Raw genomic sequence first — 22,512 nt, forward strand, 5'->3', positions numbered from 1 at the left:
CCTCTGACCCCTGAATTCTTGGTCAAGGAGTCATCCCAGATAGCGAGTTTCCCATCAGTACACAACAAAAAAAAACAGGCAAAGAAAAAAGAAGCCAGTGCTAACAAAAGAAACAACCACACACAAAAAAAAACAGGCTGACAAGTACGGCTTCCCCCTCGTGGTAGACGACACAATCGGCTCCTTTGCCAACATCGACCTCCTCCCGGTAGCCGACGTCATCGTGACATCCCTAACCAAATCCTTCAGCGGCTACGCCGACGTGATGGGCGGGTCGGTGGTCGTGAACCCATCCATGCCGCAGCACCACGACCGAGTATCCCAAGGCCTGACCTCGCAGCACCGCAACGAGCTCTTCGCCGACGACGCCGCGACGCTCGTGTCCAACAGCGCCGACCACCTGGCGCGCAGCGCCGTGCTGAACCGCAACGCGACGGCGCTGGCCGCGACGCTGGCGCGCGCCACCGACCTCGTCACGGGCGTCAACCACGTCCGGCACGGCGGCACGTATGCAAACTACGCCGCGTTCAAGCGACCCGCGACGGACGAGTTCGCGCCGGGGGATACGTGTCTGCTCAGCGTGGACTTTGCCGACCTCGACACGGCCGCCGCCTTCTACGACGGCTGCGGCTTCTTCCACAGCGGCCACCTGGGTGCGCACAGGACCCTGGCCGTGCCGTTTAGTTATGTGGGCTATCACAGCGCAGGGGAGGAGGAGGGGAGGTACCACGCCGCGTACGGCTGTAGGGCCGCGCAGGTGCGTCTCAGCGCCGGGCTCGAGGACGAGGCTGAGCTGGTCGCTATTGTTGAGGATGCGTTGGCCAAGACGAGGGCTGCTGTGGCGGCTGCAGCGGCGGAAAAGAAGAATGCGGTGAAGGTGAGCGACGGTGCGGCTTGATGTTCTGGCGTTGTTTCATTTTCAGTGAAGCTTGTATGTAGCGTTGTCAATATTTTGTGGCAAATTTTGCACATCCTTAGCTTTTAGCATTAACAAGCAGGTCTTGATTTATTTTGCTCGCCTGCTTCAACCCTGAATCTAGAACTTGGTATTCCAACAGAAAAGAGAAAAAATAACATAAAGAAATCATTACCCCAGTTAACCAGGCACGTCAACTCATCACTCATGGCTTGCTTGACGCCAGAAGCAAAGCCTCATCTTCGCATTCCAAAAAAAATCACTGTCCCGATTAAACCTGGGCCGTGATCCTCCTGATTTGCTTCCTTGGTCCCTCTCCGGTTATTGTAACGGCGCCATCCATTTCCAGTGCCCTTATGCACTCGGCAAAATCGCTGGCCTCTACCGGCACGCTGGCACCCTCGCTCAACCTCCTCGCCACCTCGCTGTACCGCACCTGATGCCCGCCAGCCGTCATCTCATCCAGCAGGGCCAGAACAGCAGCCTTGAGATCCTCGCGACGTCGTCTCTCGGCCGCGCTTGTGCCCTCTGTCAGTAGCGACATGTCGATACGGCCCTGCGCGTCCGTGGCTGCCGTCTTGAGTGCCGACTTGATGAGTCGGTTGGCCTCACGAACGTCTGAAGCGCTGACCTCTGATGCAAGCCGCATCTTGGCGTGAGCCTCGGAGAGACGGATCATCGATTCCAGCTGTCGTGTCGTCGCCGTGATGCGCTTCTCGGCAGATCGGACGTCCTCGCCCAACTTGCGCATCTCCACGTAGGCGTCCACCAGCTCGCGAGCCGCCTCCTGGCTGATGGTGGGATGGATGTTGGCGCGGGCATACGAGATGTATGATGTGAGGAACTCGACGGGCTACGGTCAAGTTGATGCACATGTTAGTAAACTTCACAGGCACTGCAACGCCACTGCTTTGGACACCATATGCTTTGATGACTTACCAAAATCTCGTTGTTGGAGCTTGCAGACTCTGGCTTGTCCTCCAGGTACATTGACAAAAGATGCTTGGCTAGGCGACGATCGTTCTTCTCGTCGACCCGGTCAAGGATGAGGTAGACGAGATCGAAACGGGAAAGAAGAGTAGGCGGAAGGTCGATATTTTGTGGCACTGGAAGGTCAGGGTTGTATCGACTGCCGATAGGATTCGCCGAGGCCAGGATGCTAGTGCGGGCATTCAGAGTTGTGATGATGCCTGCCTTGGCCACTGAAACGGTCTGCTGTTCCATCACTTCGTGAAGAACCGAGCGCGTGGCGTCCGACATCTTGTCAAACTCGTCGATGCAGCAAACACCCCCGTCGGAAAGAACCAAGGCTCCGGACTCCAGCACCAGCTGTCGTGTTTCTGGGTCACGCGTCACATACGCCGTCAAACCCACTGCGGATGAGCCCTTGCCACTGGTGTAGATACCCCTGGGAGCAATCTTGTGCACATACTGGAGGATTTGGGATTTCGAGGTCGAAGGGTCACCGCAAAGCAGTACGTTGATGTCACCTCGATACTTTGGACTGCCTCCCTTTTGAAAGCTTTTGTTTGTGCCTCCAAACAGTTGCAGCAAGATTCCCTTCTTCACGTCATCCATTTCGTAGATTGACGGAGCTAGAGATCTTGCCAACAGCTCATAGATATCGTCCCGTTGTGCGGTAGCCCTGATCTTCTCTTCCTCCTCAGGGGTGATCTTACGAGTCTCTTGCATGTTGGCATCTCCCTCTCCGGCCTCTACCTCGTCGTCTTCAGCAGCCAGGTCCAACGTCGAGGGATCAACTCCCATTCGCTTGTTGTCGACCTTTTGAATATGCAGAACGTCGACATAAGTCTTGTGAACGCTCTTGACAGACCTTTGACGAGGGTTCACGCGCACGGGCATGACCCGGAAAATTCCAGTGAGTTGCACCCTGTCACCAGCCTTGCAAAAGTCCACGAGCTCATTGTACGCGCACACCGAGACCGAGTGAGGAGTCTGGCCGGCAGGCACTTCGTCGGGGGTCTCTTGCAGCTTGATGACCTGCTTGTCGGCAAATGCACACCGATTGTGAACAATCTGCATAGAGTTCTTGGCCGAACACATCTGCCGTGGGCACTCGGTCGGCTCCTTAATCCTACCACGATCGATTGTAACAGTGACCGAGTGATTGCAGACGCTGCACTTGAAGTGTGCATCCCTCATGTCTGGGATGACGGGTGTTGTCCGAATCACGAGTCCCTTGACGGTAATCAACTTGTCCATGTCGGAGGGATTCAGGTCTCTGAGGTTTGTCGTCTTCTCCAGTCCAAAGGGTCGGATCGCGTAGGTTGTCTGAGCTACTTGCTCCTCCAAGTCATTCTCAGGCTCGGCACCTGGACGGGGAGTTGCTGGACCGCCGAATTCCGAACTGGCATATTGTGGCTCCGAGCTCGGGGTAGCTACCATTGGGGTGGCTCTGGCACCAGCACTGCTTTGAGAACGCTGTCTCGCCATCTCTGCCTGAGCAAGATCCTCCATCATGTTTGTCAAAGCTTGATCCATGATGGGGACGAGCTCTTGGGGATAAGCCTGGATCTGGTGCCACAATTTGATCGTGCGGGGGTAAGCTTTGAGGTCACGGAGATCAACATAGAGCCGAGAAGTTCCCAGCAAGAGCATGGTCTCCATGGCCTCCATGTAGGGTCTGGACTCTGCATCGTCTCGCTGAGCAGTCTCGGCTTCTGTCATTCCATCCGACCAAAGGCGGTACTTCTTGGTAAAGTTCCGCGCAAAGTCCTTGAAAGAGGCAAACGTATCATCGATGGAAACTGTGGTACCCCAGATCAGACCGCCGCTGTCTCCACCCAGCGCATTCGCTTCGGAAGTATCAGGGTTGACCGTTCGGAATGATGGCGCATCTGAGCCAACTTCTGTAACGACATTACCAGACGGGTCTAGTACCACACGTCTTGGACGCGAGGATCTCAGAAGGGCATCAGGATTAATGTCACCTCGGCGGTTGCGGGCGGAACCTGAGCGTGAGCCAACAAAGATGCCACTGCTTTCACTACGAAGATTGTCTGAAAGGGGATTGAAAGCACGCCCAGGGCTGGAACTCTCGTATCGAATAGGAGAAGACTCTGTCAAGATGCAGTAAGACTAGATTAGTATGGACCAGCAAACCAGCAAACCAGCAAATCAGGAGAGATAGGAGCAGACATGTTATATCGTTGTTGCCAGGAAATAGAGACATACCTCCAATAAGTCCACTACCGCTGGCCCTTGGCGTCCGTTCAGGATCATCTTGGCTGTCAGTCTGCTGCCGCAACGGCGAGCTGGGAGTGGCATTGGAGCGGCGAGCCGTGGACTGGCTGTGGGTCATCTGGCGCAAGGGAGAAGAAGGTTCCTGGGTTCTGCTGCCGTTGGCTGGTGACGACTGATAAAACATGGGACTAGAGGCCAGCTGCGACTGCCTAGGACCGCGGGGCGTGCCCCGGACTGACGATGCCGGCTCCTGGTCCTCTGCAGCATTCGACGGTCCTGCCTGGGCGTTGCGCGCGGCATTGCGCGAGGGTGTCGCCGACTGCGAACTCCGTGTTCGCCTACCAGACGGTGTAGACATTGCGAACACAAACAATATGGGTATATCAGAAGTGTATAGAGGGGATTTCTGTCTGTGCGTGGGGGTTGTCGCAAAAAAAAAAAAAAGCTACGAAATCTAGATTTGTTGATGATGGGAGGTGTTGGATGTGGAGTGAGTGGGCGGGCACCAGCTGGTTGACGGGAGAACGAAGACCAAAAAAGGCAATCAATCAATCAATCAATCAATCTATGGAGGGGAAAATGCTAGAGTAGAAACACGGTCAGGGGCTGAGGAATTGAGGACGTGAATTCGACGCGACATCTTCGCGTAAAGTGGTTGGTCCGTGCATCATCCTTGGAGGGGCAATCGTTGAAGACATGAGAGCTTGTCGGGGTCACAGTGAATATATCTGAGTTGAAACACTGTACAGCTCCCAATCGAACAGCTTGCGTTGTGTAGCTGCGCGACTCTGATAGACGGACCAGACTAACATCCCCGGTGAGAAAGCAACAACGATTCCGAAAAGACGACGGCGCAAACACCCATAGAACCAATTCTCAAATCTAAAACCTCTCCTCCTTACGTCTGGCCGACCTTCGTGGTCTCCCACATATTCAAAATGGCTCCCGGCATGTCATTATCATCCGTAAACGCCATCATCATCCTCGGCTCCGATGATGGCTCAAGGATATTCGCCAAATACTACACCTCACCCCACCAGGCCGCGCCCGGTGCCGGTCAAGCTGCCGGTATGCACTCCGGCTCTCTGTGACTTGTAGAATTCACAGCACACGCCCTTTATATACATATATAGAATGACAGCAAACAGCTGACGCAAAACTACCCGCGCTCAAATACAGCCCTGACCGCCCCGCCAAACCCATTCCCAGACGTCAAGTCGCAAAAGGCCTTTGAGAAGGGCCTGCTCGAGAAGACGGCCAAGCAGACCGGCGACATCATCCTGTACGACAACCGAATCGTCCTGTACAAGATGGAGTCGGACGTCATGATGTACGTGGTCGGCAGCGTCGACGAGAACGAGGTCCTGCTGTATAATGTCATCCTGGCCCTGCGCGACTCGCTGCACCTGCTCTTCAAGCAGTCGGTCGATAAGCGCACCATAATCGAAAACTACGATCTCGTCTCCCTCGCCATCGACGAGATTGTCGACGACGGCATCATCCTAGAGACCGATCCCACAATCATCGTCCAGAGGGTCAGCAAGGCCCCGACGCAGGACGTCAACCTCAGCCGCATCGATCCCTTTAGCGAACAGGGCGTCAACAACCTGGCCCAGTTGGGCAAGGCCAAGCTGACGGATTGGCTGAGGCAAGGTTTGTGATTGGGGAGATGTTTCGGGTATGATGGTGTTTTGGTTTGGTTTTTTTTCTCTTAAGTTTCCGCCTGCATCTTTAGATGTTCTCCATAAAAAAAACCGATGAAAGCAGATGGGAGTTGGGGAATACAATGGCTGGACCAGAACGGACAGGCCAATAAATGACCATTTCTTGTTCTTGGAGATACCATCAATGACACAGTGACATGAATGTCTAAATTCCTTGCCGTCTATGTTTCTATACGCCAGACCATTGTAGTCTTAAGGCCATAGTCTGTCTACTAACCACCTAGTTCCTTCTCTTTTTCTTTTTTGAAAGTCCCAAGGAGAAATAATTCTTATGATAACGAGCCCCCAAGGCATCACCTCGTCTCCGTTGCCGCCTTCCGCAGCCTGTTCATGACGGCCGCGGCGATGTCATCACCATCTCCAACCCCCTCGACGCATATCACATCCGCCTTGCGCGTATCGAGCTCTCTCAGCGCAGAGAACAACCCCTGCGCCACATCCTTAGGATCCCTCCCGAGATGCAAATCCAGCACCGTCGTCCCGTCCTCGGTCTGATACTCCTCGACCGACCTCTCTCCGGCCTTGTCCCCAGACGACGTCGTCCTGACAACGCCAAGCCTCGCCGGCCTCCCGGCATCCTCACCAAACACCAACCTCCCAGCATCCAGATCCTCCCGCACCCTATCCCCCGCCGCACCGCCACCCCCGAACCCAGCCTCGTACAGCACGACCTTAGCTCGCGGGCTGTAGTGCTTGTACTTCATACCCGGGGCACGTGGCGCGGCGCTGTCCCCCGATTTACCAAGTTCCGCCTCGTCCTTGTACGCCTTGACGACGCCCTCCCAGCCCTCACAGCGCCTCAAGTCCTCAATCGCCACGCCGCCGGGCCGCAACACAGCAGGCGGGTCACACAGGCCGTCGACGACCGTGCTCTCGACGCCGACGCCGCAAGGGCCACCATCGAGGATCAGCTCGAGGCGGCCGTCGAGGTCGTCGAAGACGTGGTGCGCGGTAGTGGGCGACGGGCGCGTGGATGCGTTGGCCGATGGGGCAGCGAGCGGGACGCCCGCCAGCCTGATCAGCGTCAGCGCCAGCGGCGACGCCGGCATGCGCACCCCAAACGTCGGCAGGCCCGCCGTCACCTCGGGCGCCAGCCGCGACGGCTGCGGGTTCGGGAGGAGGATCGTCAGCGGTCCCGGCCAGAAGCGCTCCAGCAGTGGGAGGTAGACGCTGGGGATCGGGTCGTCGATGGGCGTCTTGGTCGTGCCGTTTGCTGTGCTTGCTGGTTCGGCCGCCTTCTCTGATACTGCCTCGCCTTTCGCCCCGCTGCCACCATCACACGCCGGTGACAACAGCGCGCGCAGCATATCGAGGTCACAGACGTGCACGATGAGTGGGTTATCCGAAGGCCTGCCCTTGGCGGCGTAGATGCCCCTGACGGCGGCGCTACGGGTGGCGTCTGCACCAAGACCATAGACCGTCTCGGTGGGAAAGCCGACGGGGATGTCGCTGGAGCCGAGGTAGTCCGCCGCGCGCCTCAGGGCCCCGATGGCAGGGTGCTGCGACTCGGCCGGCACCTCCCACGAGTCCAGCCTGTGGGGCTGTCGTGGGCTCCGCAGCGGCGCCGCCGATGATGACGGGGTTGCTGGTGGTGCGGGCTGCTGGCGGAATCTGCCCAAGGTGTCGCCTCCGCCCGCCTCGACTTTCACTATCTCGGTTTTCATGGCTGCAGAGGAGATTTGTCGGGTCATCTGGCGTGTGAGAGCTTGTAGAGGAGCGCGGTGGTGGCGCCTGCAGATGCCACGCCAAGCAATCTGGAGACTTTTTATGCCCGCCAGCTCGACGACGTTGAGTTTGTAAAACGCCAAAAGATGATTTTCTTCTGACCGCCTGAATCAGTAATTGATAGAAAAATGACCGTATGGAATCATTAAAATTTAGCCAGTATAGATTAATGTCGTTTGTGGTTTCTCGATATTCAATTTGAACGCAAGTGGCGATAGGGGAATGAGGGAACAAAAAAAATTGCTATCTTGGTTTTTGCGTGAGTCAACTTTGGAGGAAATTTCTACTTGGAGATCAAAGAAACCTGCTTGACAATCCTCAACAGGCAAAAATATAATAACGACCAATTATATCTTTAAGAGTCTCGCTTTCTATACCTATCTAGAGATTTACCACAAAATTCCCATCTAATGCAGGGCGACAAATGCTGCACTAAGTTGCTAATGTATCACCACTAAAATATATCTAAATGCACGCTCTGCGTCACCTCCAAAAGTAACCCATTGAAAATATACCTATATATACACACGTAGGACAGAATGAAAACAACAAAAACCTCGCAGTGCACAATCGCCACTGTGCCCTGCAAAGTCAACGACCTCCTCTTATTCCACAACCGGGGGCTCCAGTCTGCCTGCCGCATTTCGACGGACTGGAAGACTGGATAGGTGCGCGTTCGTAAAACTAAGATGCTCTTGGAAGCTTGCCAGCATCCTCCGCAACTCATCGCTGGCCTCCTGCCTACTCCCAACACCCTGCATGACCCTAGCCGAGGGTGGTTCTGGTAGCGGAGGAATCTCTGCGTCCTGATAAGACTGGCTTAGATCCTGTCGCCGGTACTGTGACTGCTGATATTGCTGTTCATCTAGCTGTTGCTGATCAGAGTACGGTCCGCTCAAGTCTCCGTACTGATCGCGGGTACGACGGTCGGCCATGGAGAGATAATCGGCATCGAGGTAGTCCCCGTTATCATATAACCCTCCTGATTGACTGGCACCATCGTATGAGTCCGGGCGATCCCTTTGATCCAGACTATCACCGTTGCCCCCATTTAGCACCAAGTTAGGCATGCTAGCACTCGCTGCGTCCGCAACACTGCTGCCGAGACGCGCAAAATCCGAGTCGTCTGAAACATATATGGACGGTTCTCTAGCAGAGTTCAGCGGTAAGGGTTTGTATGTCGACGCGTGCCGTTCAAACTCAAAGGGGTTGGGAGCTCCAATGTCCGATCCCGTGACAGACGCCACGTCCGAGTTGGCTGTCGATGGTCGCATCAATTCGGGTATGCTGTCAGGTAGACTCTCGTCCAGATCGATGAGACTGCTCATGGACGCGCGGTTGTCTGGCATGCGCGGCACGCACAAATCATTGTAGCTTTGCGACTGAAGGCTGACAGGGTCCGTTGGGTGGTGAACCAAGGCCGGGCGACTGAAAGATGGTTCGGGGGTTTCAGGTTCATCATCATAGACCAGCTCATTGAACGAGTGTTCGTTGAAAGAGAAGTGTGACATTTCGGGATTCGCAGAAAGCGGCGCAGATGTCATGGAGGGGAACTTCCAGTCCTGGGTCCGCCTGTTGTTGCTGAGGTCTGCCGGGTCACTGAGCGGTGCTTTGTTGAAGTCCGAGCTGTCATCGTACCCAAAGTCAATAGATTTATGTCCACCCGGGGCCCTGATGGTTTCCATGTCGGCAAATTGTGACAAGTCGCTTCCATCTAGTGAAGCATCCAAGTCGATCAAAGATTCGCGCACCGTCAGGTGCAGAGAGTCGTCTCTTAACGGCAAGTCAGAACCTGCCGGTGCTGGTGCCGGTGCTGCAGCAGGAGGAGGCATTGGCCTGCCATAGTACATTCTTGAATTGTCTTCATAATTCGATATTGTGTTGGGATCAAACACTTTTTCCAAAGGAGCCTTGAGAGCAGGAAGATGGGGTGGAGGCCGGCGTCGACCCTTGGTTTTTGAAGGACGCGTTGTTTCGTCATTAAACTGCTGAGGTAGCTCAACGTTTGTCCCATAAACGTCATATACTGCCTGATTGCTGTCAGAGTCACCAAACACGCGCTGGTCAAACGCCATGGTTGTACTGAAATTCCATTCGTCCTCTGCCAAAGCTGTTGATGAAAGATCATTTGCAGAAAGCCCTTGGGCACCCCCGGGATTGAAAAGGGATTTCCTCGATCCACCTTGCGATTCCCAAAGTCTGTAAGCTCTTACAAGAAGCGCCAGTGAGGATGTCGGGTACATGGTGTCGGTGTTGGCAATATAGGGGTGCTGTTGTATAGACTCGATTGGTGGCCTTTGCGTAGGATCATCGACCAAGCAATAGGCAACGAGGTCCTTGAGCTGATCTGAGTACTGGTCTCCCTCCAACCTAGGACTCTGCTTTTTAACAAAGCTGCCGAGCTGATGGAATGGCATACCCGAAAGTGCATTCGGCGGTAGACCTGATGCGATCTCGAAGACTAGGGAGCCAAAAGCCCAGATGTCAACCTCTGTACCGTATGAATTCGACCCGTCAAACAACTCGGGCGCCATCCAGTTGGGTGTGCCGATAACAGTAGTCCGCTTGTCGAACTTGTTCTCAATAACACCGGCAACGCCAAAATCACAGAGTTGGACACCGCCAGCTTCGGTGATAAGGACGTTGGCGCATTTGATATCTCGATGAATAATGCCTTGCCTGTGCACCCAGAATATAGCCTCGGCGACCTCTCGAAGAATTGGTATAATCCATTTCTCCTGGAGACCATTGGGAGCGGTAGGCTGCAACAAGGTTGACACACTTCCACCTGCGCAATACTCTGTGATGATCCACATGGATTGTTGGACGGGCAAGGCCTCAAAAACCTGGTTGATGTTTTTGGCGCCACCCTCGCTGAGTAACTTCAGGGCGTTTATTTCGTTCATGATCTCTGTGTAAGTGTCTCCAAACTTGGGGTTGAGCGTGTCGGCCTCTTCGATATCGATCATCTTGACGGCAACAACTCTACTGTTTTTGATGTCGTTTGCTGTGTAAACCCGACCATAGCTGCCCTTGCCGATGAGTTCGAGTAGCTGATAGGGCGGTGGCTCCTTTCCAGCTTTGTTGCTCTCCTCCACGATATGCATCTGCATCTTCTTTGCATCTTCCAAGGCTTTTTGTTTGGTGGCCGAGACGCCAACACCACGCACTTGGAGGGTAGCCATGGTGAAAACGTAACGCCGGGACGTTTAAACAACCAAGAAACCCGTGCCCTTATGGTTGAAGAATAAATCCAAATGGAAGTTCTGACAACTGATCTCTTGCGCACCTGGCATGTGAAAACCAAAATCGTCAAAAAGAAATAACCGAGAAAACAGAGAAAAACAAGATGATGCTGAGGCTCGTGAAAAAGAATGACGGCAGAACAAAAGAACAACAACAAGAAGAAGAATAAAGTAATGTATTCAATAACGAGAAAGAATCCCGTCCTCCTCAGTTTGAGATCGGTTGAGATGAAGACCAAACCGACGGGGCTAGGTCTCGCCCCAGGACCTCCCTGCACAGCAGCTCAGCCAATCTACTGTGAGTTGTCAAGATCTCATCCACATTCTGTTTGTTGCTTGTTTTGGCGTTCGATGCGGCTGAGATCCGTCAAGCTTTGGCGTTGCTATACGGCGATGCAGTGTACGATTGCAGCGAGCAAAAGCACAATTAATTGGGGCCACAAAGCACTTGGAGCGTTTGGATCTGGGAGCCAACCGCCAGCAGCGCCAGAAAGAAACCCTTAGGTTACGCGACGGCGGGCCAAGCGAACGATCGCGTCAAAGCCCCTGAATGAAATGCCCCAGAAAACGAAAAATTGGACATACGCAACAAGCCAGGATTTTCAGAAGATAGTCTCAGAAATTCATCGGTATGGTATCTTTCCCGATGACTGTCGTAGGCTGAAGTGCAAAGCAAGTCAGTGATAACCGGGCTTTTTTTTGGCCAGAATCCAACGATTGACTTCTCCTTCCCCAGACAGAAAAGGGGACGTGCACTGACCCATTGCAACAGGGGGTCGCCGCCACGTTGGTCCCTATGAGATATATCATACTGTATCTATACAGTATACAAACCATACTTTAACTGTTTACGTAGATCCTTGCAACGGCTGTTGCAATTGACTTCGTCCCTGCCTCTGTTTTTTACACCCAGCTTCCACATAAATTCAATTGGGGTGAAAATACCTCCCCTAACCATCAACCTGCGGAGTTACGTCGTAGCTTCATTGCTAAACATGACGCCGAAATAATATAAGCTTTTATCAATAAATTTATTTGTCTCCACTAGCATTCAACTTCATAATCGCCGGCCATATCTGCAACTCCACGCGAGATGGCGAAGGCGCGAAGCCGCGACAGTGTTCGGTTTCAGTAGGTAGGTACTTTGGTTTGTCATACAAAGCCTAGCTTGCCTAGGTACCGTCCCCAAGTAGGTAGGTTAAGCACCTCAGCATCTATCTACCTTAGGTAACTTTACAATGCAGCATTTTTTCTTCTTCCACTTTCTGCCTATTTCCCTCCTATCAGTAAGTTCCCTCATGTACCTAGCAACATACGAATCTCTATCGGCTGAGAATATGCAGACCCCTCCTTCATTTACCGCAGCAACGCCGTATGTATGGTGCGCTGAGTAATCTCTTGCTGCATTCGGACTTCATCAAGTACCAAATTACATAGGTAGTGGGGGTGCATACAGGTAGGCTAGACCGTTCAAACGGCATCATATAAGGGAGCGTTACCATCAGGGCTGGCCTTATCTAAATCTCGGGTGATCTATTTGTTACCGTCAAACAGTATCAGCGTTTTCCAAACAAACTCACATTTGCCAAACATCTTCTTCACTTCTTTCCATTTCCGTTTTTGGCACACCAACAGACATGACCATGCGCGCCATACAGGTGAAATCATGGACCGAAGGCCCGCAAGAGTTGACCTCTGACAAGCCACCCACGCCATCTCCATCTCAAATCCAGCTCCGCATGCAGGCGGCCGGCCTCCACCAGGTCGTGCGTTCGAGGGCATCGGGAAAACACTACTCGGCCTCGATGCTGCCGCACACTGTCGGCATCGACGGTGTGGGTCTTGACGAGGCCACAGGCACGAGCTACTACATCATGGGGATGGCGCCTGACTTTGGAACGTTTGTCGACTATGTCAACGTCGAGAAGAAGGCGGCCGTGCCCGTGCCTGAAGGTGTCGACCCGGCTGCCCTCGCAGCGAGCGTCAACCCCGGCATGAGCTCATGGTTGGCCCTGACCACCCGCTGCACCGATCTGCCGCCCAACTTCACGGTGCTGATCCTCGGCGCCACCACCGCCAGCGGCGAACTGGCAGCGTCTCTGTCGAGGAAGCTGGGTGCCAACAGCGTTATCGGGGTTGCGCGCAACGTGGAGGCGATGAAGAAGATCGACAGCCTGGACCGCTGGATCGAGCTCAAGCCGGGCGTGGAAACCGACTATTCGGGGTTGGAAAAGGTCGACGTGGTACTGGACTACGTCTACGGCGACGCGACCGTCCACCTGCTCTCCAGCATTCCTCAGGGGAGACCGGTGCAGTACGTCCAAATTGGTAGCATGTCAGGTCAAGACGCCATCGCACTGCCCTCGGCTGTCCTTCGGTCCAAGAACCTGACCGTGCGTGGCTCAGGTCCGGGCGCGTGGACGATTGCCGAGCTTGGACAGCAGATGCCAAAGCTCATCGAGGCACTGGCAGGGTTGACACTAAAGCAACCTCAGAAGTTCCCGCTGGACCAGTTTTCAAAGGTTTGGCCGGATAGTGAGCTTGCAAAGAAGGGCAGAGTGGTCTTTACCATGTAAATGGGCTGGAACTTGGGGTTGCGGGGTTCAGATTACCAACCAAGATCAAATAAAATATAGAAAAAGAAATATAGTTTGTGCTTAATGGGCCTACAAAAATAAGAAATCAATAAACAAACCAAGAATCAGGCATGTCAACTTGTGATGGATGAGCAGTGGTCGGTAACATGTTGGTTGACATTGACACAGACAGTGTTTCGGGCGCGAATGTGACCCTGTCCTATAATCTCCCCGAATCCCCTAGGTTTAGCTACCATAGTTACATGCGTCATGAGAACCCAACTTGCATGTCAAAAAAAAAAGCAGCATCAACTTTGAGCTTCGCATTCTCTCGGCTATTGGCTCCTTGGTCGGCTTTTCATCTTAAATACAATTTCTATTCTATTGACAAACGCCTACCTTTCATTTCTTAACCTGAGAAAATTCCAAATCCGCACAAAGCCCCACACTCATCTGTCAGTATTCAACATGTCATCTTGTAAGTAAAACACCGTCATAAACAACTCTTTAACAACCCACCAACATACTCATCTCCCCTCGAAAAAAAAATAGTTTTCACCGGCACGGCGCAGGTCTCCCACAAGAGCAAGCTGCCGGCAAGCGCAACCAAGGCGTCGTCGGTAGAGATGCTGCACGACCACGCCTTCTACCTCGAGTGCGACCCGCACATGGTCAAGTTCAGCACGCTGGACGCGGCCAAGGCGGCGTCCCTCAAGAAGACGTCCAAGCTGCCCAAGGGGATTGAGGCCGTGGCCGAGACAAAGTACTACGAGGTCCACGACCTCGTCCACAACCTCCCCGGCGGCCTGTGGGACTCCAACGTGATTAGCAGCTACGAGATGACCAACACGCCCGAGGGGGTGTTTGTACGCATCCGCAGCCCCATGAGCGTCGTCATGGACACGTACTGGGCCATCAGGGAGATGGCGGCGGGCGAGGTGGCCGAGAATGGCGACAAGACCCCCGGTGGGTTGGCCATCGTCGAGGAGATCACCATCAGCGCGCCGAGGCTGGTTGTCGGCGCCGTCAAGGGGCTTTGCGAGGGTGGGTGGAAGAAGATTCATGACAAGATGCTCGCGCGGTTCGAGCCGGAGGGTCAGACCGCCGCTGCATCCTCCTCGGCAGTGGCAGCGGCACCGGCTTAGGCGGAAAGTTTGACGCGAATTTTGTTTGGCTCTTGCATATATTATACGCATTTCCATCCATAATATCTATTTTGTGTTACATGATACAGACAAACCGCCCGGTCTTGACAAGCAATCAACCATTCAAAAGTAGAGTCTCCCCTACATGAGGCTAGAACGTCCTCCAATCTCCATAGAAGGTTGCCCGTCCTTCATCTGCCCACTCCTACCAACCACAAACTCGCGGTAAATCCTCTGCAATCTTGCCCGCTCCTCCGAGCTGATGCTAGGCCGAGTCTCGTCCAGGGCCTTGATGATGTGCCTCCACCCAATCACCACCTCACCTGCACTGCTGCCGTCCTGCTTTCCTTTGTCTTCACTACCCTCATCATCCACGCCGTTGACAGGGTGCGCCCCGCGGCCAGCTTTAAATGCCTTTGCCGCCTTCTTGGCAAGCTTGATTGTCTCGAGCTTGGCCGCAATAGCTGCCCGCTCCGCCATTTCCGACGACAGCGTGGTCGCTCCGGACGGCTTCCGAGACTCCTGCTCTTCACCGTACAAGAACTGGACGTAGTTGGCGCGCCCTTTACCCGAAGATGCCACGGCAGACTTCCTTCCGCCGTATTTTCCTTTGCCGGCCGATGTACCCGTGCCGGCGCCGTGGTCTCCCAGGACGTCGTGAATGGCCTCGAGCTGCGAGTTCGACATGAGAGCCTGAAGGTCTGCGCCTGTGAATCCCTCAGTGCGTCTCGCAAGCTCCAAGAGCTCCTCCTCGTTGGCCAACACCTCGTCACCGACCTTTACCTTGCTCGCGAGGGCCCTGATGATATCCAACCGGTCATCCGCGCTGGGAAAGTCGCAGAGCAGCGACTTGTCCAGGCGCCCAGGCCTCAATAGAGCAGGGTCGATCAGGTCCGGCCGTGAGGTCGCTGCGAGCACGTAGACTCCCGACAAGCCCTCTGCACCGTCCATTTGCGTCAAAAGCTGGTTGACCACACGGTCCGTGACGCCCGTCGAGTCGTGTCCACGCTTGGGCGCGATGGAGTCGAACTCGTCAAAGAAGAGGACGCAAGGCTTGGCCGCCGACGCTCGCTCAAACAGGTCTCTCACGCTCTTCTCCGAGGCGCCAATGTACTTGTTCAGAATCTCGGGACCCTTTACGCTGATAAAGTTGAGACCGCACTCTCCGGCCACCGCGCTGGCCAACAGGGTCTTGCCACATCCGGGATAGCCATAGAGCAAAAGACCCGAGCGTAGACGAAGAGGGCACTGCGCAAAGATGGGGGCATATTTCGTCGGGTACTGCAACGTCTCGAGCAGAACGCGTCTCGTCTCGGAAAGCCCACCGATGGAGTCGAATTTGATAGTCGAGCTTTGCAGGCTTACGTTGTGGAGCGACGCCGGTGTGAAACCCTTCAGAGCCTCATCAAAATCTTGCATGCCCAGTGGAACGCCCAACGCGTTGAGATGATCATCCTCGGAAATCTCCTCGAGGGACCGACTGAGCGCCGCGTTTCGGGCTCTGGTCACGAGAAGCAAGAGATCTCCTGGCATATACCCGTCTGTCCGCCCAGCGATGTCCAGGAAGTCGAGGTCTGGTTGTAAATAATAGCCATCACTACGGATATTTGTACCATTCTGGCTCGACCTGCTGGGACCGTCCATCCACGCACCCTCATCTTCCGCAGCACTGCCATCAGCTGTTGTGGGCCGCGAATGGTCGCTGGGGGTATCTCTCGTGGCTATATCCGTAACAAGAGGCCCTTGCTTCGTGATGGCCTCCATTATCTTTCTTCTTGCGTCTTTATCGGGCGATTTAAGCTCCACAATCTCGCGAACCACATGACCACCGATGACGACACCATGTAAAGACTCCTTGGCTTGAGCGGTGGCCAGCAGGACCACGCCGCTATCCTCGGCGCAGTACTGTCTGACTATGGCACAGAGTGCTTCACTAATCTGCCGGCTGCGGCCGTTGTCATTGCCCACTTGGAGCTCCGTCTCAGCTGGGCACAGCTTGTCGAGGTCGTCCAATATCACGATGGCCTTGCCGCCCAGCCTCGCACCCCAGCTGGCGTTCATGAAGAGACGGTTGAGCGTCTCGCGAACGGTAGCAACCCTGCTCTCATCGTTTGTGAGGCTGCGGCATGTAAAGTATGTGGTGTGATAAAACGAATCCCGCTTCAGGGCGTTGGCTATGCTCTTTCCCACAGACGTTTTTCCAGAGCCAAGTGCACCCGTAAGAAGGACAGATGACAAATGCATCAGATTAGACTTGAGTTCCTTGAGAAGCGAATCAATACCAACGAGGATATTGTCGCTGGACTCTGTCTCGTCGAGATCATCGTCTCGTGTAACTCCCGCTGGTGGAGGCACTCCGGGTTGTATATCGAAAGGAATTGGCTTCTGTGATCCCAGTATCCAGCTCGTCAAATCTCGGTTTGGTTGTCCTGCCTCCGGTGGCGGGTCAAACTTGATTATGCCGCCCTCCCATCCTGGAATCTGTTGTACGCCTTCATAGATACCGAGGACTTGGCCGTCAGTAAGGGGCCCCTGCAAAAGACCCTTGCCATCCTTGTCACCATACACAAGCTTCAGTCGCTTTACCGCTTCCTCCTTCTCAGCCTTGGATTCGCCTCCAAATTTGAGCCCGGCAGAAGGTGAGCTGCCAGCAGCCAGAAACGGAAAGACCTTGATGCGACGTATTGTGTTAGGTTGGTCAGACTTTTCGGCGCTCGCGTTGACTGTGAAAGGTGTTGGTGCCGGTTCAATCTTCACCACTCCTCCCACAATCCCCTGGCAGCCCAGTGACGCACAAAGTGGCGTCGATAGAGCTACTGCAGATCCGTTCGGCGGTTCATCCCAGCCGCATAACATAGCCACAACCCGGGTAGACTGCCTTTGTTGAGCCTCAGCCCCGTCTGTAGGCTGGGGCTGGACGTTCGAAGGTTGCATGAGATCAACTGCGACATGCTTGACCCCTCGGAAACCTTTTGAGAAGAGTAGATCCCGATCCACCCAGACGCTTAGCCCCTCCTGTAGCTCCTTGCCTGCCTCATCGAAGTCGTCGAACCAATCTTCGCAGTATCGGCGGTCCATGGCTCGCAGGTACAAGGCAGGCTTGCGTTCCTCGCTTTTGCTCCTCCTATTCCGTCTCACGGTACTGCTTGAGCTTTTCCCCGAGGCGCCATCCACACTGCGACCTCCTTTGCTGCCGCTCTTCCCCGACCGCGACGGCTTTGACCTCTCCTTGGGCGCCACTATGACCTCGGCATTGGGGGCAATCTTAACGAACGGGACATCGGATCCCGCTGCAGGTTCTAGGGACGCGACCCTGATGCTGGCGGTAGAGGTCGGAGAGACGTGCAGGGCCAAGGGGTGCGCGGCGGATCCTGGGACACCGCCAGGCGGTGCGTAGGCTGGATTGGGCAGCGCGCGCACTTGGGACATCATGTTGAGTTCGAGGAAGTTGGCGTGCAGCTCGATGACCTCCCAGTCCTCGGGGGTGAGGGGCTCGATGTGCACTGTGTGCGCCATAGGGAACTCTAGGTGAATCATGGCCGTGATCTTCTGGCCGTCGCTCAGTCCCAGGGTATTTGCCAATGTAGGGTCGATCTCCACGAGAGAGATTTCCTGCTCCCGTGATCCTCCTGAACCCCGCGAGCCTTGAATACCATCGCGGGTGACTATCGGGGCGAGCTTGCGCTTGCTGGGAAGGCCGGTCCAGCCGAGGTATGATGACTTTGGTGAGCCGTCGCTAGATCGCCAGCTGAGTTCGACGACAACATTTTGGGCATGCTGGGAAAGTGTTAGACGTTGAATGTTAGTAAAATTATGTGGCCGTGAGCACAACCGATATAGCCTATGGGATGCATAGGGGAAGCTTAAAAAGCATGCAAAAGCTTACAGCGTTGATATTGACAAGCAGGTTGACGAGAGCCGATGGTAGGTTTACGAGACAGTTCTTGAGGTGGACAAGCGAAATCTCGGCCGCTGTCGAATGCGCATTCTTTCGTGGAGCCATTATGTGTGGTGTGTTCTGATTTCTTTTTTTTTTTTTTTTTTTTTTTTGTCTATTCCTTGTCGAATCTGCTTGCCACAAGGAAGGAAGAGCAAGAAACTAGCAGATCATGAAGCTCTACAGCTGAACCTGACCCAGAGCTAGATTGGCAGTTTGCTTCCCCAAGGTAATTAACTACACAAGGTCGGTATTACCTATAGGTAAGGTAGCTAAGTACGGAGTAAGTCATTTACAATTTGGTGCACTAGAGATGACGCGCAGGCTTCCCCTGTCTTGCCCCGTCCGAAGCTTCGGCTTGCGATGGGTTTCAAGCCGAGGCATTGAGATTTCAATGGTCGAGCCGTTACACACCACATGGGGGTGTCCGTAGTGCCCTCAGCTTTGGTGGGGGGCCGATGCTTTCGCCCGTTGCCCCTGGTCCAAGCTTTGCAACCAACCCATTCCATTCTATTTCAGCTTATCGATTGACTCTGATCCACTGACATCCTGCTGGTCGGCGGGGTGATGGAAAACGCGAAAACGCGCCCGAAATTCAACCATTTGACGCGTCTGTCATGTCTTCTCAACCCACTCTGCATGTCGGCGCTTCTCCAACCTAGCCCAACCACCGCCAAACTTGGCAGTGTACGTGCAGGCGCAAACCACCAAAAAGCCCCGTCGCATCCCACTTTTGAGGTCACCCACTTTTGAAGCCATCACCGGCGCAACGAGCAATTCGCAACAGGCCTCTGGACAGACATCGGCTTTCGTCTGATGCCATCTTGATCCCCGACCGCCAAAAAAAAGTATAATCAAAATCATCGCCGCAGGAGACGCATCCTCTTGCAAGAATGGCGTTGCTTCTCCAATATCCGGCTCCCGTGAGCTACTCGGCGCAACAGAGTATGTTCAATCACTCAAGTTTACTCGCGGGAAGAAGCTATAAAAAACACACCTGCATTCAAAGTAAATAGCTAAAATAGCAATTGCAGCTAACATTCCTTTTTCTGCTTAGCCGGGTTCGAAAATTTTATCCAGGATTTCAAAACTTCACCAGAGCAGACAATTACCCAAGGGCTGGGCGACATTGCAATTGACGATGACGACTTGAGCGACGACTATGACTTTATGGACGAGGACGACGAGGCGGCCCAGCGCAGACAGCAGGAGAAAGCCAGGCAAAAGGGACCGCGTCACAAGTACCGAGACCTTTTGCAGGAGCTAGCAGATAGGAAGGTTGACGAAGTTGTCATTGACCTAGACGATCTGGCTTCGGTATGGACCTGGAATTGCAAGACTTGAGCTCTTGGGGGACATTGTCCTGTGTCTGTAAAAATACTGACATCTTTTTGCAGTTCGAGGCCGATGTTGATGAGGGTTTGCGACTGGTCGAATCAGTTGAGAAGAACACCAAGCACTATGTTGAGATTGTCTCAAGGGCTATCGACAAATTGATGCCAGAACCGAGCAGCGAGGTCAGCTTCAAGGACGATGTTCTTGATGTGCTTATGGCACGCAGAGCAGAACGCAACCGCGCTGTTGCTGAGGCCGCCGAATCGCAAAATGATAATTCTCTGCTGAACGACAAATTCCCTGCCGAGCTAGTCCGTCGCTACACTCTGGTCTTCAAGCCGCGGTCTTCGACGGCCGAGAATCCCCGAAAAGCCCTCGCTGTGCGGCAAGTGCGTGGCGATCATCTCGGACATCTTATCACTATCAGCGGTATCGTCACGAGGGTATCAGACGTCAAGCCCATCGCACAGGTCAGCGCATACACTTGCGACCGATGTGGCTGTGAGATCTTCCAACCCGTGAACGACAAGTCCTACGCTCCCTTGACTATCTGCCCCTCGCAAGACTGCAAGGACAACCAGAGCAAGGGCCAACTTCACCCTTCATCCAGGGCATCCAAGTTCCTCCCCTTTCAGGAGGTCAAGGTACAGGAGCTTGCCGAGCAGGTTCCTATCGGCCAGATCCCAAGGACACTTACCATTCTCTGCTACGGCTCGCTGGTTCGCAAGGTCAACCCGGGCGATGTTGCCGACATCTCGGGCGTGTTTTTGCCTACCCCTTATACTGGCTTCAAGGCCATGAAAGCAGGTCTCCTCACTGATACCTATCTTGAGGCGCACCACATTGTGCAACACAAGAAGGCTTATGCCGAAATGACTATTGATCCGCGGTTAGTGCGCAAAATCGATCAGTTCAGAGTCTCAGGACACATCTATGAATATCTGGCCAAGTCCATTGCGCCTGAAATCTTCGGTCACTTGGACGTCAAGAAGGCACTTTTGTTGTTGCTGGTCGGAGGTGTGAGCAAGCACATGGGTGACGGTATGAAAATCCGTGGTGACATCAACATTTGTCTGATGGGTGATCCCGGTGTGGCCAAATCTCAGCTGCTTAAATACATCTCCAAAGTGGCCCCTCGTGGTGTCTATACTTCTGGCCGGGGTAGCAGTGGTGTCGGTCTGACCGCTGCTGTCATGCGTGATCCTGTCACAGACGAGATGGTGCTGGAAGGTGGCGCTCTGGTCCTGGCCGACAACGGTATCTGCTGTATCGATGAGTTCGACAAGATGGACGAGAACGATCGAACCGCTATCCACGAAGTCATGGAACAGCAAACAATCAGCATCAGCAAAGCCGGCATCTCCACCAGCCTCAACGCCCGTACATCAATCCTCGCTGCCGCTAACCCTGTCTACGGCCGCTACAACCCGCGCATATCTCCGGTCGAGAACATCAACCTCCCCGCAGCGCTTCTCTCGCGTTTCGATATTCTCTTCCTTCTATTGGATACTCCAACTCGCGATACCGACGCCCAGCTTGCGAAGCACGTTGCATACGTGCACATGAATAGCCGGCATCCAGACCTGACGGCAGGCGGCGACGGCGGTGTTATATTTACCCCTCACGAGATGCGCAGCTACGTAGCCGAGGCTCGGACGTACCGTCCTACCGTGCCTACAGCCGTGTCAGAGTACCTGATCAAGACTTATGTGCGCATGCGTGATTCGCAGCGCCGTGCCGAGAAACAAGGCAAGCAATTCACGCACACGACGCCCCGTACACTGCTTGGTGTCGTGCGTCTTGCCCAGGCCCTTGCCCGCCTGCGCTTCGCTAGTCTTGTCAGCCAGGACGACGTCGACGAGGCTCTGCGTCTTGTTGAGGCCAGCAAGGCAAGCCTGGACGCCAGTGCGGCACCAACGCGTCGTGGACTCAACGCCAGCAGCAGGATCTACAACCTTGTCAAGGCCCTTGCCGACCAGGGAGCCTGCCGTGCGGACGATGGTGAGGACGACGATGAGCTGGGCATCGAGCTGAACATGCGCCAAGTGAGAGAACGTGTTTTGGCCAAGGGCTTCACTGAGGACCAGTGGACCACTGCTTTGGATGAGTACACCGAGCTTGATGTAAGTTTTTTTTTCAATTCACCTATCCCCTCTGGCCTGCTTCGGCTTTGTACTGACAAGGAACTCTCCACAGGTCTGGCAAACGGCTGGAAGCGGCACTCGCCTTGTCTTCATTACGGCAAACAATGGGGAAGAAGATGAGGAATGAAAGAAAGTCATGCATGCGTTAGATTGTTTCATACCCCTTTCGTAGTCTTGTCTCTTCTTCCTTTTCCTTCATTGCGCTTCTTCTTCTTCTTCTTTTATTTTTCAAAATGCTGGGTTTAATATGTGTTTTGGAGTTGTGGTGTCAAACTTGAATAATGTTCCTTTGCATGGTGTTTTTGTTGCACTTTGTTGGAGAAAGCAGAGGCGAGCAGGTAGAGATAATGCAGGAGAAATCACGACGAACAAGCGTGGGACTTTTTTGCACTGAATAAACCACCGATGAGAACCCCCCTGATATTCAAACACATGCCCATGATATATGTAAAAACTAGGACCAGACCTAGATCGAGTGAGGTATATGCAAGGTATCTGTTTTAATTTTGGATTACTGCAGAGACCAAGACGAGTTCTCTATCGCGTACATACCTATCTCCG

General features: G+C 54.0%; 9 protein-coding genes across 9 annotated transcripts in view; 5 read left to right on the forward strand and 4 right to left on the reverse strand.

Moving 5' to 3' along the window:
• The window catches only part of PgNI_06261 (uncharacterized protein), a gene marked incomplete at both ends in the record, with an annotated part of 2,062 nt that extends 1,164 nt beyond the window's left edge, over positions 1-898 (forward strand). Inside the window, one exon of the mRNA XM_031126286.1 lies at positions 137-898. Coding sequence (XP_030982791.1) covers positions 137-898 — 762 coding nt within the window. The remainder of the gene's footprint in view (positions 1-136) is intronic.
• Positions 899-1,014: 116 nt separating this feature from the next.
• Positions 1,015-4,661, reverse strand: PgNI_06262 (uncharacterized protein). Its single transcript, XM_031126287.1, has 3 exons — positions 4,112-4,661; positions 1,856-3,996; positions 1,015-1,769 (listed from the first exon to the last, which is right to left on the reverse strand). The coding sequence occupies exons 1-3, from the start codon at positions 4,476-4,478 to the stop codon at positions 1,188-1,190; spliced, it is 3,090 nt and encodes a 1,029-aa protein (XP_030982807.1). The 5' UTR covers positions 4,479-4,661; the 3' UTR covers positions 1,015-1,187.
• Positions 4,662-4,870: 209 nt separating this feature from the next.
• PgNI_06263 (uncharacterized protein) lies at positions 4,871-5,973 on the forward strand. Its single transcript, XM_031126288.1, has 2 exons — positions 4,871-5,188; positions 5,300-5,973. Exons 1-2 carry the CDS (start codon positions 5,059-5,061, stop codon positions 5,779-5,781), a joined length of 612 nt encoding a protein of 203 aa, XP_030982802.1. The 5' UTR covers positions 4,871-5,058; the 3' UTR covers positions 5,782-5,973.
• Positions 5,974-6,137: 164 nt separating this feature from the next.
• PgNI_06264 (uncharacterized protein) lies at positions 6,138-7,508 on the reverse strand (the record flags this gene model as incomplete). The annotated part of the gene is made up of 1 exon (XM_031126289.1): positions 6,138-7,508. One exon carries the CDS (start codon positions 7,506-7,508, stop codon positions 6,138-6,140), a length of 1,371 nt encoding a protein of 456 aa, XP_030982917.1.
• A 666-nt stretch (positions 7,509-8,174) lies between these two features.
• Positions 8,175-10,754, reverse strand: PgNI_06265 (uncharacterized protein; the record flags this gene model as incomplete). The annotated part of the gene is made up of 1 exon (XM_031126290.1): positions 8,175-10,754. One exon carries the CDS (start codon positions 10,752-10,754, stop codon positions 8,175-8,177), a length of 2,580 nt encoding a protein of 859 aa, XP_030982780.1.
• A 1,697-nt stretch (positions 10,755-12,451) lies between these two features.
• Positions 12,452-13,390, forward strand: PgNI_06266 (uncharacterized protein; the record flags this gene model as incomplete). The annotated part of the gene is made up of 1 exon (XM_031126291.1): positions 12,452-13,390. The coding sequence occupies one exon, from the start codon at positions 12,452-12,454 to the stop codon at positions 13,388-13,390; it is 939 nt and encodes a 312-aa protein (XP_030982790.1).
• A 468-nt stretch (positions 13,391-13,858) lies between these two features.
• Positions 13,859-14,535, forward strand: PgNI_06267 (uncharacterized protein; the record flags this gene model as incomplete). Its single annotated transcript, XM_031126292.1, has 2 exons — positions 13,859-13,868; positions 13,943-14,535. 2 exons carry the CDS (start codon positions 13,859-13,861, stop codon positions 14,533-14,535), a joined length of 603 nt encoding a protein of 200 aa, XP_030982920.1.
• A 141-nt stretch (positions 14,536-14,676) lies between these two features.
• Positions 14,677-18,538, reverse strand: PgNI_06268 (uncharacterized protein; the record flags this gene model as incomplete). The annotated part of the gene is made up of 2 exons (XM_031126293.1): positions 14,677-18,312; positions 18,422-18,538. 2 exons carry the CDS (start codon positions 18,536-18,538, stop codon positions 14,677-14,679), a joined length of 3,753 nt encoding a protein of 1,250 aa, XP_030983050.1.
• A 660-nt stretch (positions 18,539-19,198) lies between these two features.
• PgNI_06269 (mini-chromosome maintenance complex protein 7) lies at positions 19,199-22,332 on the forward strand. The gene is made up of 4 exons (XM_031126294.1): positions 19,199-19,417; positions 19,530-19,789; positions 19,870-21,930; positions 22,004-22,332. Exons 1-4 carry the CDS (start codon positions 19,366-19,368, stop codon positions 22,076-22,078), a joined length of 2,448 nt encoding a protein of 815 aa, XP_030983044.1. The 5' UTR covers positions 19,199-19,365; the 3' UTR covers positions 22,079-22,332.
• The last annotated feature ends 180 nt before the right edge of the window (positions 22,333-22,512 follow it).

Source organism: Pyricularia grisea, chromosome I, assembly GCF_004355905.1.
Source record: "Pyricularia grisea strain NI907 chromosome I, whole genome shotgun sequence".
Taxonomy (NCBI): domain Eukaryota; kingdom Fungi; phylum Ascomycota; class Sordariomycetes; order Magnaporthales; family Pyriculariaceae; genus Pyricularia; species Pyricularia grisea.

Bases quoted from the DNA above. Each gene is read 5' to 3' on its own strand.
- PgNI_06263 (XM_031126288.1), top strand. From the start codon at position 5,059: ATGGCTCCCGGCATGTCATTATCATCCGTAAACGCCATCATCATCCTC. The intron at 5,189-5,299 runs GTATGCACTCCG...GCTCAAATACAG, and splicing joins CGGTGCCGGTCAAGCTGCCG to CCCTGACCGCCCCGCCAAAC.
- PgNI_06262 (XM_031126287.1), bottom strand. From the start codon at position 4,478: ATGTCTACACCGTCTGGTAGGCGAACACGGAGTTCGCAGTCGGCGACA. The intron at 3,997-4,111 runs GTATGTCTCTAT...GCATCTTGACAG, and splicing joins CGGTAGTGGACTTATTGGAG to AGTCTTCTCCTATTCGATAC. The intron at 1,770-1,855 runs GTAAGTCATCAA...ACTTGACCGTAG, and splicing joins GCTCCAACAACGAGATTTTG to CCCGTCGAGTTCCTCACATC.
- PgNI_06269 (XM_031126294.1), top strand. From the start codon at position 19,366: ATGGCGTTGCTTCTCCAATATCCGGCTCCCGTGAGCTACTCGGCGCAA. The intron at 19,790-19,869 runs GTATGGACCTGG...ATCTTTTTGCAG, and splicing joins ACCTAGACGATCTGGCTTCG to TTCGAGGCCGATGTTGATGA. The intron at 21,931-22,003 runs GTAAGTTTTTTT...AACTCTCCACAG, and splicing joins ATGAGTACACCGAGCTTGAT to GTCTGGCAAACGGCTGGAAG.